We start from the raw sequence: 16,684 nt of genomic DNA, 5'->3' as shown, positions 1-16,684 counted from the left end.
AATCATGTACAAAAGATAAATACATTTATTGAAACACTCTTTATGATGGACGAAACCATAACGTGAAAAAAACCAAATTTTGGTTTTTTTCACGTTATGGTTTCTTATATAGGGCTATGCACATGTGTCATGTGACACTGGCCAATCACAGTCCTGAATAGACTGTGATTGGCCAATCACAGCACAGGATAATTGTATCCAGATCACAGCGCAGGGAAATGTACATTTTTCCAAATCTCACTTATAGGGGCGGTTTCACCGCCCAAAAATCGCGACACTATGGGCAATTATTTTTGTATTTACTTGGGACTGAATGAGTTAATAAATGTCGTTCACAGTCTTAATGGGTTAAACCTAGTCTATCAGGTAGTGAACATATCACCTCACACAGCAGACTTAAACCCAGTCTGTCAGACAGTGAACATATCACCTCACAGCAGACTTAAACCTAGTCTGTCAGACAGTGAACATATCATCTCACAGCAGACTTAAACCCAGTCTGTCAGGTAGTGAACATATCATCTCACAGCAGACTTAAACCCAGTCTGTCAGACAGTGAACATATCATCTCACAGCAGACTTAAACCCAGTCTGTCAGGTAGTGAACATATCATCTCACAGCAGACTTAAACCCAGTCTGTCAGACAGTGAACATATCATCTCACAGCAGACTTAAACCCAGTCTGTCAGGTAGTGAACATATCATCTCACAGCAGACTTAAACCCAGTCTGTCAGACAGTGAACATATCATCTCACAGCAGACTTAAACCCAGTCTGTCAGGTAGTGAACATATCATCTCACAGCAGACTTAAACCCAGTCTGTCAGACAGTGAACATATCATCACACAGCAGACTTAAACCCAGTCTGTCAGGTAGTGAACATATCATCTCACAGCAGACTTAAACCTAGTCTGTCAGGTAGTGAACATATCATCTCACAGCAGACTTAAACCTAGTCTGTCAGGTAGTGAACATATCATCACACAGCAGACTTAAACCCAGTCTGTCAGACAGTGAACATATCATCTCACAGCAGACTTAAACCCAGTCTGTCAGACAGTGAACATATCATCTCACAGCAGACTTAGACCCAGTCTGTCAGATAGTAGTCTGCCGCAACGCTCCTGATTTCGTGTATAGAGGGGCGGGTGTATAGAGCCGGCGAGAGATTGCGGCTGATCCCATTGGTTCACCGATCTGTCCGTCAACCCCCGCCCCGTTAACACAACATTACGAGCGACGCCCACTGCACTCTGGTTGGTTGGGAAATGAAACACTTCCTCATACCCAGTACAGGCTATGGTTGGGCCAGGCTTTTATTTTTTAGCAAAACTAAGCAATAAAAGCCTGGAGATCGAGGCTAGTCAGATAGTGAACATATCATCTCACAGCAGACTTAAACCTAGTCTGTCAGGTAGTGAACATATCATCTCACAGCAGACTTAAACCCAGTCTGTCAGACAGTGAACATATCATCTCACAGCAGACTTAAACCCAGTCTGTCAGGTAGTGAACATATCATCTCACAGCAGACTTAGACCCAGTCTGTCAGGTAGTGAACATATCATCTCACAGCAGACTTAAACCCAGTCTGTCAGACAGTGAACATATCATCTCACAGCAGACTTAAACCCAGTCTGTCAGACAGTGAACATATCATCTCACAGCAGACTTAAACCCAGTCTGTCAGACAGTGAACATATCATCTCACAGCAGACTTAAACCCAGTCTGTCAGACAGTGAACATATCATCTCACAGCAGACTTAAACCCAGTCTGTCAGACAGTGAACATATCACCTCACAGCAGACTTAAACCTAGTCTGCTGACTGAGGTTTTCTGCTGTTTGCCAGCTTCTTCCTGTAGTATGTATGCATTGGCCACGCCTCCAGGTCCTAAGTTAAGACATAAGACCTGGTAATTAAGACACAAAATAGGCCCTACTGTCACCTACTGTACACTCTGAGCGCCAAAGGCTCAACATAGAGATACATAACAGACATGAACCAAGACTCCATTCTGAGACCACAGAAACACTGTGTTTATGACCTCATCCATCTGGTTACACACACACACACACACACACACACACACACACACACACACACACACACACACACACACACACACACACACACACACACACACACACACACACACACACACACACACCACTGCCAACCGCCAAAACCACTTTATCATTCTATCCATTCTGATACACTGTGTGTGTGTGTGTTTTATTAGGTCTTCTATCTAATACTCATCATCCCTGCCTAACGGGCAGCCAGTCTGAGCATGTGTGTGTGTGTGTGTGTGTGTGTGTGTGTGTGTGTGTGTGTGTGTGTGTGTGTGTGTGTGTGTGTGTGTGTGTGAACAATATACCCCAGTAAAAGACTTAATGTGTGATGCATTTGTCACTGTCTTCCATATCTGTTCCTCAAATACAGTATGTATGTATATGTGCGTCTGTGTGTGTGTGTGTGTGTGTGTGTGTGTGTGTGTGTGTGTGTGTGTGTGTGTGTGTGTGTGTGTGTGTGTGTGTGTGTGTGTGTGTGTGTGTGTGTGAGTGAGTGAGTGAGTGTTTTTTCAAAAACACCATAGCGGTAAAACACGTTAAACACAATAACTCATGCAGTGCCATTGACGTCACGTTTTTATAAGCCCAGGGTGCCAATGACGTCGCCGACGTCATGAAAAAAAAGAAATATACTATTTATTTATTTTTTTCAGAGCACACACACACACACACACACACACACACACACACACACACACACACACACACACACACACACACACACACACACACCTGGTTCACGTCTATGTTGTGTGTCTTCATGTAGTCTCGGTCGTTGACCTGTCCTCCTTCTGCAAAGTCCATGGTCAGAATCCTCCTGGTGGAGAGGTCCCAGTGCACCGCCGGGACCTGTGTGTGTGTGTGTGTGTGTGTGTGTGTGTGTGTGTGTGTGTGTGTGTGTGTGTGTGTGTGTGTGTGTGTGTGTGTGTGTGTGTGTGTGTGTGTGTGTGTGTGTGTGTGTGTGTGTGTGAGTGAGTGAGTGAGTGAGTGAGAGAGAGAGAGAGAGAGAGAGAGAGAGAGAGAGAGAGAGAGAGAGAGAGAGAGAGAGAGAGAGGAGGGGAGAGTTTTACTTAAAGGAGCACTTCACCCTCTTCATGTGAAGTGAGTGATGAGTACATTTCATGAAGCTATATGAACTAGAGGAACCATGTTAAATCCCTGTCCATTCATTTCAAGGCTGCTCAACAGGAACACAGAGGGGGCGGGGCTTTAGCAATTACAGCCTGTCCCTATTGGCCGTCTAAGGGCACCTACTAAGTTTGGGAAGTTTATCATGCTGGGAACTGGAGTTATGGCTGTTTAACGGTCAGCCAATAGGAACACATGCGTGTGCATGTGTGCCGAGCCAGCCTGTGTGTGTGAGTGCATGTCTTTAAGTTGAGCATGTGTTGGACTCTGTCCTGTTAGTGTTTCATTAGTGTAACTGGTTGCATCTTTTTATTTTATTAAGTACTTTTAAGTATTTTATGTGGATGTGTATACCTTTAAGAAGGTGAAATGACCCAGCATGCGGGTGTGTGTGTGTGTGTGTGTGTGTGTGTACCTTTAAGAAGGTGAAATGACCCAGCTTAAGGGTGTGTATATACCTTTAAGAAGGATAAGGGCGTGTGTGTATATATGTCACAGGGAAATCGGAGAAACAGGGAAATTGAAAACGGAGCGCTCGTTTTTAGGCGAGGCGGGGCTTTTCGAGACAGGGTTTTTTACGTGAGGCTCGCGAGGAGGAGGAGGAGGAGGAGGAGGAGGAGACGGTGCCGCGAGGCGGGGCTTTGATGCGAGGCGGACCTGGCTTTCGTTGTTCCCCCCCACATAGAGCAACCCCGCAACCAGGAAGCTACGCTAGGGGAACGCTGAACACGCGTTCACACGCACACATGATAATAGTTATTATCCATGACGGAGGCGCGCCGACTCAGCAGAGCTTGAGGCCGAGGAGGCGCCTTGCATTGCCCTCTAGTGTTAGTTCTACAGAATTGCCTGCGGGGCGGTGAAAACGAGCGCTCCTTCTCCAATTGCCCTGTAACATATACACCTTTAAGAAGGTGAAATGACCCAGCATGCGGGTGTGTATATACCTTTAAGAAGGAGAAATGACCCAGCATAAGGGTGTGTATATACCTTTAAGAAGGAGAAATGACCCAGCATAAGGGTGTGTATATACCTTTAAGAAGGAGAAATGACCCAGCATAAGGGTGTGTATATACCTTTAAGAAGGAGAAATGACCCAGCATAAGGGTGTGTATATACCTTTAAGAAGGAGAAATGACCCAGCATAAGGGTGTGTATATACCTTTAAGAAGGAGAAATGACCCAGCATAAGGGTGTGTATATACCTTTAAGAAGGAGAAATGACCCAGCATAAGGGTGTGTATATACCTTTAAGAAGGAGAAATGACCCAGCATGCGGGTGTGTGTGAGTGTGTGTGTATATACCTTTAAGAAGGTGAAATGACCCAGCATAAGGGTGTGTATATGTCACAGGTAGATTGGCATTCCAGGTAGATTGGAAGTGGAGCGCTGCGATGCGAGGACAACGACAACATGAATATACATACATACTGGCTTCAGTGGCGCACTTCGATAATCATTGGACTCCCCATCCACTATCACTGGGAGTCTGGGTTTGACTCCCGCTCGGGACATTACTTTTTCAAACAACCGCAGACTCTTTTTTTTCACCGATAAAGTATAGTTTTGGACCATGACGGAGGCGCTCTGACTAAGGAGACCTTGAGGCCAAGGAGTCGCGCCCGAGCGCCTCCAGGCGGGAGTGCCCGCGACGACCGGCCGATGGTCTCCTAGTCGACTAAGCGCCGTCCGAGTTATGTACCGATAGGCACAGAATAGTAAATGATGTTGTGGGGACTGCGTTTGCCCCGCTATGGTTTGCCCCAACTGCCACTCACTGCACTAACATAGCCCGCCAGCCCCGCCTCCTCAGTCTCGCCCCCTTGTTCGCGGGTGTGTGCGCGCGCGTATGTGTGTGTGCGTGCTCGTTTGTGTGCGTGTGCATGCGTGCGTGTGTGGTGTGGGACTCATGTGTGGCTTGCATTGCCCTCTGGCGTTGGTTCTACAGAATTGCCTGGGGGGCGGACGGGCGGTGAAAACAAGCGCTTATTTTCCATTCTACCTGGAATGCCAATCTACCTGTAACATATATACCTTTAAGAAGGTGAAATGACCCAGCATAACGGTGTGTATATACCTTTAAGAAGGAGAAATGACCCAGCATGCGGGTCACCTTCTCTGCGTTGCGTCCCTCATTCAGGAAGTCCAGCTCCAGTGGGAGGTTCTTCTTGGCTTCCTCCACCAACCACATGAAGGCAAAGTCTGGAAACACCCAATGGACCGCCCGGATCAATACCTGCAATACAATATGTATGATCAACATGTATGATCAATATGTATGATCAATATGTATGATCAATATGTATGATCAACATGTATGATCAACATGTATGATCAATATGTATGATCAATATGTATGATCAACATGTATGATCAACATGTATGATCAACATGTATGATCAATATCTATGATCAATATGTATGATCAACATGTATGATCAATATGTATGATCAATATGTATGATCAACATGTATGATCAACATGTATGATCAACATGTATGATCAATATGTATGATCAATATGTATGATCAACATGTATGATCAATATGTATGATCAACATGTATGATCATACATGTATGATCAACATGTATGATCAACATGTATGATCAACATGTATGATCAACATGTATGATCAATATGTATGATCAATATGTATGATCAACATGTATGATCAACATGTATGATCAATATGTATGATCAACATGTATGATCAACATGTATGATCAACATGTATGATCAACATGTATGATCATACATGTATGATCATACATGTATGATCAATATGTATGATCAACATGTATGATCAATATGTATGATCAACATGTATGATCAACATGTATGATCAACATGTATGATCAACATGTATGATCAACATGTATGATCAACATGTATGATCAATATGTATGATCAATATGTATGATCAACATGTATGATCAATATGTATGATCAACATGTATGATCAACATGTATGATCAATATGTATGATCAACATGTATGATCAACATGTATGATCAATATGTATGATCAATATGTATGATCAACATGTATGATCAACATGTATGATCAACATGTATGATCAACATGTATGATCAATATGTATGATCAATATGTATGATCAACATGTATGATCAATATGTATGATCAATATGTATGATAAACATGTATGATCAATATGTATGATCAACATGTATGATCAATATGTATGATCAATATGTATGATCAACATGTATGATCAATATGTATGATCAATATGTATGATCAACATGTATGATCAACATGTATGATCAATATGTATGATCAACATGTATGATCAACATGTATGATCAATATGTATGATAAACATGTATGATCAATATGTATGATCATACATGTATGATCAATATGTATGATCATACATGTATGATCAATATGTATGATCAATATGTATGATAAACATGTATGATCAATATGTATGATCAACATGTATGATCAATATGTATGATCAACATGTATGATCAACATGTATGATCAACATGTATGATCAACATGTATGATCAATATGTATGATCAATATGTATGATCAATATGTATGATCATACATGTATGATCAACATGTATGATCATACATGTATGATCAATATGTATGATCATACATGTATGATCAATATGTATGATCAATAAAAAGTTCAGAAACCTTTTGTTTTAGCATAGCTTTTGTAACTGTACTGCTGTCAATCAATCAATCAATGAACCCATCCGCTCACACACACCTCTATGACCATGATGTCTTTGCTGCTCTGAGTTTGGACTTTAGGATGTTGGACCTTCACAGCCACCGTCCGTCCGTCATGAAGCACGGCTCTGTGGACCTGAGCCAGAGATGCTGCTCCCTGAGGGGTCTGCTCAAAGGAGACGAACAGCTCTGACAGCTAGAGAGAGAGACACACACACACACACACACACACACACACACACACACACACACACACACACACACACACACACACACACACACACACACACACACACACACACACACACACACACACACACACACACACACACACACACACACACACACACACACACAAAAGTCACATTAGGTCCAAAAGAAGGGGAGGAACTCAACATACTAAATTATCACTGTGATTTTTTTTTTTGGGGTCCCCATATAATAAGCTTAAAGCAGCACTACGATTCGGTCGGCGCTAGCTTGCCACCATTGGTGTGTGAATGTGGGAAAAGTGGGGACGCTGGCGTCGACTGTTCGCCGCTCCACCTCCCAATGCCCCCCCCTGTATGAATGAATGAACCATTGTAAAGCGCTTTGAGTAAGTTTGAGTACTTAGAAAAGCGCCATATAAATGCAATTCATTATACGTAGTTTGGGGTATCAGTGGCCACTTTGGACACAAATAACATGCCAGCCAATGTCTTTGACTTCATTACCCACGATTCTCTGCAAGCACGTCCGGTGAGGACGCACTGTGATTGGCCAGTCTTCACTTTGACCGGCAGGTCTGCCTTGGTGCCTTGGCAAATGCCAGGATGAAACTCATGGTCTCAGTGTTGATTTCCTCGACTAAAACTATGACAAAAAATGTTCGTCAACTACTTTTTTTTCACTGCCGAAAGCTAAATAAAAACTAAATAAAAACTAAATAAAAACTAAATAAAAACTAAATAAAAACTAAATAAAAACTAAATAAAAACTAAATAAAAACTGAATAAAAACGAAATAAAAGCTAAATAAAAGCTAAATAAAAGCTAAATAAAAACTACATAAAACTAAATAAAAACTAAATAAAAACTAAATAAAAGCTAAATAAAAGCTAAATAAAAACTAAATAAAAGCTAAATAAAAACTAAATAAAAACTAAATAAAAGCTAAATAAAAACTAAATAAAAACTAAATAAAAACTAAATAAAAACTAAATATAAACTAAATATAAACTAAAGGGATACTTCACTTTCACATAAAATAAACATTAAAAAAAAATATTTAAAAAAAATGAAAGAAGTTATGGCAAAATAAAGGCCCCCTCACACATTAGTAGGACACTCTAATGCGTGAGGGGGCCGTGATTTTTCCATTACATTTTCATTTATTTTTAATATATTTTTTAAATGTTTATTTTATGTGAAAGTGAAGTATCCCTCTATGATGACTAAAACTAAGACAAAATATTTTGACAGTTTCGTCAACAAATAAAAAGTAGACTAAATGTCAGTGAGGGATCTAGTGGAGAAGAGATCCAGTAGAACTAAAAGACAAGTCATTTTATGGTTGGTTGCGCTCGGGTGTTGCGCTCTGAAAATAGCAGATCTACAAGCTCACAACGCGTCTCGCTGTGACGCGTTGCAACACGTTGTGAGCTTGTAGATCTGCTATTTTCAGCATGCAACCAAGTGTAAAATCAGCCATTACGATGGCATCAAGGCACCGCCAACATACATTATAGTTGACTAAATCAACTGTAGATTTAGTCGACTAAAACTAGACTAACAGTAAAACATTTCAGATGACTAAAATATGACTAAAACTAAATGGAATTTGATTCAAAAGACTAAAACTGAATACAAATTTGCTGTCAAAATCAACACTAGTCTACAGTAGGAGGCCAGTGCCTGTGACCGGTTTCACGTTCAAAACCTTTGCATCATAGATGTCACACAGAATGCAGCACAACAACACCATGGGGTTGATGATGTGGAAGTTAAATGGTGGATGTGTGGATAGGACTCTATATGAACACAACTTATATTATAAACGTTATATCAACAAAACGCATGGCGTTCTGTCTGTGTGACATGCATCATGCAAAGGTTTTGAACGTGAAACTGGTCAAAGTCACAAGTCATGTATGGAAGGATGATTGTTATTGCTTAGACATGTAACGTCATCATTTTGTTAGACATGTAACTTCATCATTTTGTTAGACATGTAACTTCATCATTTTGTTAGACATGTAACTTCATCATTTTGTTAGACATGTAACGTCATCATTTTGTTAGACATGTAACTTCATCATTTTGTTAGACATGTAACTTCATCATTTTGTTAGACATGTAACTTCATCATTTTGTTAGACATGTAACGTCATCATTTTGTTAGACATGTAACTTCATCATTTTGTTAGACATGTAACGTCATCATTTTGTTAGACATGTAACTTCATCATTTTGTTAGACATGTAACGTCATCATTTTGTTAGACATGTAACGTCATCATTTTGTTAGACATGTAACTTCCTCATTTTGTTAGACATGTAACTTCATCATTTTGTTAGACATGTAACGTCATCATTTTGTTAGACATGTAACGTCATCATTTTGTTAGACATGTAACTTCCTCATTTTGTTAGACATGTAACTTCATCATTTTGTTAGACATGTAACGTCATCATTTTGTTAGACATGTAACGTCATCATTTTGTTAGACATGTAACTTCCTCATTTTGTTAGACATGTTACTTCATCATTTTGTTGGACATAATATGCTATATACAGTTGTTAAAAAGTTGCATAGTGCTGCTTTAATGTACAACATTGTTTTCTCACTCAACATAAGTGTATATGTCACAGGTAAATTGGCATTCCAGGTAAATTGGAAGGGGAGCGCTTGTTTTTAGGCGCGGGGCGGGGCTGCGAGGCGGGGCTTTGATGCGAGGACGACGACGACAACATGGATATACATACATACCGGCCTCAGTGGCGCACTTCGATAATCATTGGACTCCCCATCCACTACCACAGGGAGTCTGGGTTTGACTCCCGCTTGGGACATTACTTTTTCAAACAACCGCGGACTACTTTTTTTCGCCGATAAAGTATAGTTTTGGACCATGACGGAGGATAAAGTATAGTTTTGGACCATGACGGAGGATAAAGTATAGTTTTGGACCATGACGGAGGATAAAGTATAGTTTTGGACCATGACGGAGGATAAAGTATAGTTTTGGACCATGACGGAGGATAAAGTATAGTTTTGGACCATGACGGAGGATAAAGTATAGTTTTGGACCATGACGGAGGATAAAGTATAGTTTTGGACCATGACGGAGGATAAAGTATAGTTTTGGACCATGACGGAGGCGCGCCGACTCAGCAGACCTTGAGGACGAGGAGAAGTTTGACAGCCACTGGTCTATCATACAGATTGCTTAAAATATGATTCATTAGAATAAGCTCTGTGCCCAAAACAGACGTCCTTATATGGAGTGACGGTCTACAGCGGTGACAAGGTGACACGCAGTGACGTGACAGGATGACTCCACCGTCCAATGAGAACACAGGACACGGGGTGTCGGCGCAGACATTGAGAGGTGGCATGGGGGCAGATTATTCATGCTCTAAGGCAGGTTGGCACCACAGAGACAGTCCCTCTGTGCCAGGCAACATGCTGGCACATGGATGCAGGGCAAAGCCACCGGACAGTGTTGCCAGATTTGGTGAGAGAAATAAGCAACCAGGTCTATGGAAACAAGCCCAAAGAGAAGTGACCAAGTCACATGATCTCTCTCACACGTGCAAACACGCACACGCACACACACACGCACGCACGCACGCACGCACGCACGCAAAAAGGTATACATCACACAGCTTAGATCTTTGGATTAAATTGGAGAGCAGACCCGTGCCATCTTGGTGATGTAAAAAACATGTCTTTAGTGTAAAAAATGCGGCCACAGTGACTTTACCAAAACACAGGGCATTTCTCCTCTGTCCTTCTCTCTCTAGGGGTTTTCAGTACAAATAACATTGACTTTCCCATAGACTTTATGGGGTGTTTAAAGTTAAATATTTCAAAAACTACAAATGATTTCAAAATTAAAAATACAAGCACCCATGTACACAGTAAACTGGATTTTTCACAGTTTGAATGGACTTTCTAAGTGGTGAGTGGTTGAAATCTGAAGCGTTTGAATGGCTGAGGAGGAAAAGAGGGACAGACCGACCGACCGACCGACTGACCGACAAAGCCTCCTTTAGGCCGACCCCCTAGGTCTGGCAAAAAAAGTGTAGTATTTGGAATCTGGGGGTCCTTGACATGAACCACTGGTTTAAACAACATTTAGAAAACAAGCCGAAATAATCAACTAACTTTAGAAACCAAGCTTTCAAAAACAAACAAACAAACATAACCCTCATATCCTGACTGTTGAGCTGCAGTGAACCATATGATTGGCCAATGGATACATTATCTGACCTGGATATTGCTCACAACTGCCTCCAACAAAAATATAAAAAATTAATAAAAAACATCAAAACAAATCTTTGGATATATATATATTTAAAAGTGAACATTTGTAACTCAAATCATTGTTTCTGGGGGATTCTACAATCAGTCTTCTAAATCCTAAAACGCTTTCTTGATTGGAACTATCAAACCTTTTCATGTCAACGACCCCAAAAAATTATATATTTGGCCGTGGACCCCCATCTCAAAATATGTTGTTCCAGGGACCCCCCGTCCCGTCCCGCCCCCAGAGGCAAAGATTTGAGTAAAAAAATCGCTTTAAAAATATATATATTCATAGATTTGCACAAATTTTCATGATTTTTCTAAAATAGTGCTCATAGCAAATGTAGATTACAGTACTTTTACTTTGTAACAGAATACTGTGGTGTTGTTACTTTAGATTACAGTACTTTTACTTTGTAACAGAATACTGTGGTGTTGTTACTTTAGATTACAGTACTTTTACTTTGTAACAGAATACTGTGGTGTTGTTACTTTAGATTACAGTACTTTTACTTTGTAACAGAATACTGTGGTGTTGTTACTTTAGATTACAGTACTTTTACTTTGTAACAGAATACTGTGGTGTTGTTACTGGGCACAGGGACAGCTCCACACAGGTGTGTTGGTACCCCATGGTGCCAGATGAGCCAGATGGGCACCCACTGCCAAGAGACTGGCACCCACTGCCAAGAGACTGGCACCCTGGCACACCGCACCATGCTGCCGGCTCATGTCAGACGCACAGAGGGAGAAGACATTTTCTCATTTGTACCTGTCTTCTAAAAACACACACACACACACACACACACACACACACACACACACACACACACACACACACACACACACACACACACACACACACACACACACACACACACACACACACACACACACACACACACACACACACACACACACACACACACACACACACACAGAGGTTGTGGGTCTATACAGGCTTCATAATGATGATGAAACTCATATGATAATAATAATGATATAAGATGTTGTTCTCTAGCTCACACACTGCATCATTTTAACACAACGGGACATGAAATAATAATTAAAAAAGATGTCCTGGAACACTGGCGTAGCGGTCCAGGCACCTATAGGCTCTAAAGTATCCTGAAAGCATGTCGCCGGTTCGAGTCCCGATCCCGACGGCCTTTGCTGCATGTCAGCCCCATTTCCTGTCAGCCTACTATCCTATCCTATCAATAAAGGCATAAAAAGCCAAAAAATTAATCTTTATAAAGGAAACAAAGTCAAATGCAGCTAATTTGCCTACGGTTGCCAAAGCCAAACATTGCAGACACCCCCCCCCCCTTTTTTGGTGTGTGCAATATTATAATTGCCATTTGTACGTGTTCTCTGTGCTCATAGCATTTATATCATTTTTAACTCTAACCCTGGAGACAAAACAATTGTCAATCTACAAGCTCATGTATATGATCTACAAGCTCATGTATATGATCTACAAGCTCATGTATATGATCTACAAGCTCATGTATATGATCTACAAGCTCATGTATATGATCTACAAGCTCATGTATATGATCTACAAGCTCATGTATATGATCTATAAGCTCATGTATATGATCTACAAGCTCATGTATATGATCTACAAGCTCATGTATATGATCTACAAGCTCATGTATATGATCTATAAGCTCATGTATATGATCTACAAGCTCATGTATATGATCTACAAGCTCATGTATATGATCTACAAGCTCATGTATATGATCTACAAGCTCATGTATATGAATGGTCACAATGTCTATTACTTCAATTATTCTATACTTGTTGTGGGGATATTTGGACTTTTAATTCAATTATTTTGATACACACACACAAACACACAGCAACGCACGCACTCACGACCCTAAGTAGTGTGCGTATGTGTGTGTGTGTGTGTGTGTGTGTGTGTGTGTGTGTGTGTGTGTGTGTGTGTGGAGGTTAAGCAGGCGTCCCCAGGGACATGGAGTCCATTAGCAGAGACTGTGAGACTCTCTGTTGGTAGAGAGGAGGATCACTGAGACCATGAACCCCTCTGACACACACACACACACACACACACACACACACACACACACACACACACACACACACACACACACACACACACACACACACACACACACACACACACACATCCCCCAGAGACCCTCTGTTATAGTGTTAATATTGAGCTTCTTAACCCTTCACACACATGTGACACATAATGGACATTTAACACACGGTTCATTATGACAGCAACATTAGATCCTTTTAGTCACTAGTCTTCTGAGTAAAATCCATATTTTAGTGATCTGACATGTTTTACTTTAGCTTTAGTAGACTAAATACCATAAGACTTTAGACGACTAAATATACATTTGATTTAGTCGACAAAAAAATATTTTGGCGTCGTAATGCCTGATTTATATACTTACTGAGCTCCATGCTGGATAAAACCGATCTCCAAGCTCACAACGCTTTGGATGAAAGAGATATAAATGACCATTTACCATAACGATGCGTTGTGAGCGCAACACCCGAGGGCAATCAATCATAAAATGACTAGTCTTAGTTCTACTGGATCTATTCTCCACTAGTCTTAGTTCTACTGGATCTCTACTCCTCTAGTCTTAGTTCTACTGGATCTCTTCTCCTCTAGTCTTAGTTCTACTGGATCTCTACTCCTCTAGTCTTAGTTCTACTGGATCTCTTCTCCACTAGTCTTAGTTCTACTGGATCTCTTCTCCTCTAGTCTTAGTTCTACTGGATCTCTTCTCCACTAGTCTTAGTTCTACTGGATCTCTTCTCCTCTAGTCTTAGTTCTACTGGATCTCTTCTCCACTAGTCTTAGTTCTACTGGATCTCTTCTCCACTAGTCTTAGTTCTACTGGATCTCTTCTCCACTAGTCTTAGTTATACTGGATCTCTTCTCCTCTAGTCTTAGTTCTACTGGATCTCTTCTCCTCTAGTCTTAGTTCTACTGGATCTATTCTCCACTAGTCTTAGTTCTACTGGATCTCTTCTCCACTAGTCTTAGTTCTACTGGATCTATTCTCCACTAGTCTTAGTTCTACTGGATCTCTTCTCCTCTAGTCTTAGTTCTACTGGATCTATTCTCCACTAGTCTTAGTTCTACTGGATCTATTCTCCACTAGTCTTAGTTCTACTGGATCTCTTCTCCTCTAGTCTTAGTTCTACTGGATCTCTGTTCCACTAGTCTTAGTTCTACTGGATCTCTTCTCCTCTAGTCTTAGTTCTACTGGATCTCTTCTCCACTAGTCTTAGTTCTACTGGATCTCTTCTCCACTAGTCTTAGTTCTACTGGATCTCTTCTCCACTAGTCTTAGTTCTACTGGATCTATTCTCCACTAGTCTTAGTTCTACTGGATCTCTGTTCCACTAGTCTTAGTTCTACTGGATCTCTTCTCCACTAGTCTTAGTTCTACTGGATCTCTGTTCCATTAGTCTTAGTTCTACTGGATCTCTTCTCCTCTAGTCTTAGTTCTACTGGATCTCTTCTCCACTAGTCTTAGTTCTACTGGATCTCTTCTCCTCTAGTCTTAGTTCTACTGGATCTCTTCTCCACTAGTCTTAGTTCTACTGGATCTCTTCTCCACTATAGTCTTAGTTCTACTGGATCTCTTCTCCACTAGTCTTAGTTCTACTGGATCTCTTCTCCTCTAGTCTTAGTTCTACTGGATCTCTTCTCCACTAGTCTTAGTTCTACTGGATCTCTTCTCCTCTAGTCTTAGTTCTACTGGATCTCTTCTCCACTAGTCTTAGTTCTACTGGATCTCTTCTCCACTAGTCTTAGTTCTACTGGATCTCTTCTCCACTAGTCTTAGTTCTACTGGACCTCTTCTCCACTAGTCTTAGTTCTACTGGATCTCTTCTCCACTAGTCTTAGTTCTACTGGATCTCTTCTCCACTAGTCTTAGTTCTACTGGATCTCTTCTCCACTAGTCTTAGTTCTACTGGATCTCTTCTCCACTAGTCTTAGTTCTACTGGATCTCTTCTCCTCTAGTCTTAGTTCTACTGGATCTCTTCTCCACTAGTCTTAGTTCTACTGGATCTCTTCTCCTCTAGTCTTAGTTCTACTGGATCTCTTCTCCTCTAGTCTTAGTTCTACTGGATCTCTTCTCCTCTAGTCTTAGTTCTACTGATCTCTTCTCCTCTAGTCTTAGTTCTACTGGATCTCTACTCCTCTAGTCTTAGTTCTACTGGATCTCTTCTCCTCTAGTCTTAGTTCTACTGATCTCTTCTCCTCTAGTCTTAGTTCTACTGGATCTCTTCTCCACTAGTCTTAGTTCTACTGGATCTCTTCTCCACTAGTCTTAGTTCTACTGGATCTCTTCTCCACTAGTCTTAGTTCTACTGGACCTCTTCTCCCCTAGTCTTAGTTCTACTGGACCTCTGCTCCTCTAGTCTTAGTTCTACTGGATCTCTTCTCCACTAGTCTTAGTTCTACTGGATCTCTTCTCCACTAGTCTTAGTTCTACTGGATATCTTCTCCTCTAGTCTTAGTTCTACTGGATCTCTTCTCCTCTAGTCTTAGTTCTACTGGATCTCTTCTCCACTAGTCTTAGTTCTACTGGATCTCTTCTCCACTAGTCTTAGTTCTACTGGATCTCTTCTCCTCTAGTCTTAGTTCTACTGGATCTCTTCTCCTCTAGTCTTAGTTCTACTGGATCTCTTCTCCACTAGTCTTAGTTCTACTGGATCTCTTCTCCACTAGTCTTAGTTCTACTGGATCTCTTCTCCACTAGTCTTAGTTCTACTGGATCTCTTCTCCACTAGTCTTAGTTCTACTGGATCTCTTCTCCTCTAGTCTTAGTTCTACTGGACCTCTGCTCCTCTAGTCTTAGTTCTACTGGATCTCTTCTCCACTAGTCTTAGTTCTACTGGATCTCTTCTCCACTAGTCTTAGTTCTACTGGATCTCTTCTCCTCTAGTCTTAGTTCTACTGGATCTCTTCTCCACTAGTCTTACTTCTACTGGATCTCTTCTCCACTAGTCTTAGTTCTACTGGATCTCTTCTCCTCTAGTCTTAGTTCTACTGGATCTCTTCTCCACTAGTCTTACTTCTACTGGATCTATTCTCCATTAGTCTTAGTTCTACTGGATCTCTTCTCCACTAGTCTTAGTTCTACTGGATCTATTCTCCATTAGTCCCTCACTAACATTTAGATAAGATATAATATAATATTATAATGAGGACCAATTGCACGAGCAGGTGTTTAACTGTGAC

The 16,684-nt window shown here is 41.0% G+C and overlaps 1 protein-coding gene across 2 annotated transcripts in view; it reads right to left on the bottom strand.

The window, feature by feature from the left end:
* The window catches only part of adck1 (aarF domain containing kinase 1), a 121,131-nt gene that overhangs the window by 37,362 nt on the left and 67,085 nt on the right, over positions 1-16,684 (bottom strand). For both annotated transcript variants that reach the window (XM_080413599.1, XM_080413600.1), the window contains exons 6-8: positions 6,958-7,116; positions 5,284-5,442; positions 2,811-2,927 (exon numbers count right to left, since the gene is read on the bottom strand). In XM_080413599.1, coding sequence (XP_080269725.1) covers positions 2,811-2,927; positions 5,284-5,442; positions 6,958-7,116 — 435 coding nt within the window. The remainder of the gene's footprint in view (positions 1-2,810; positions 2,928-5,283; positions 5,443-6,957; positions 7,117-16,684) is intronic.

Source organism: Gymnoscopelus braueri (genome assembly GCF_963280865.1).
Source record: "Gymnoscopelus braueri genome assembly, chromosome: 19".
NCBI classification, from domain to species: domain Eukaryota; kingdom Metazoa; phylum Chordata; class Actinopteri; order Myctophiformes; family Myctophidae; genus Gymnoscopelus; species Gymnoscopelus braueri.
Note: the sequence above shows the minus strand (reverse complement) of the source record. Positions and strands in the feature narration are given on the sequence as shown.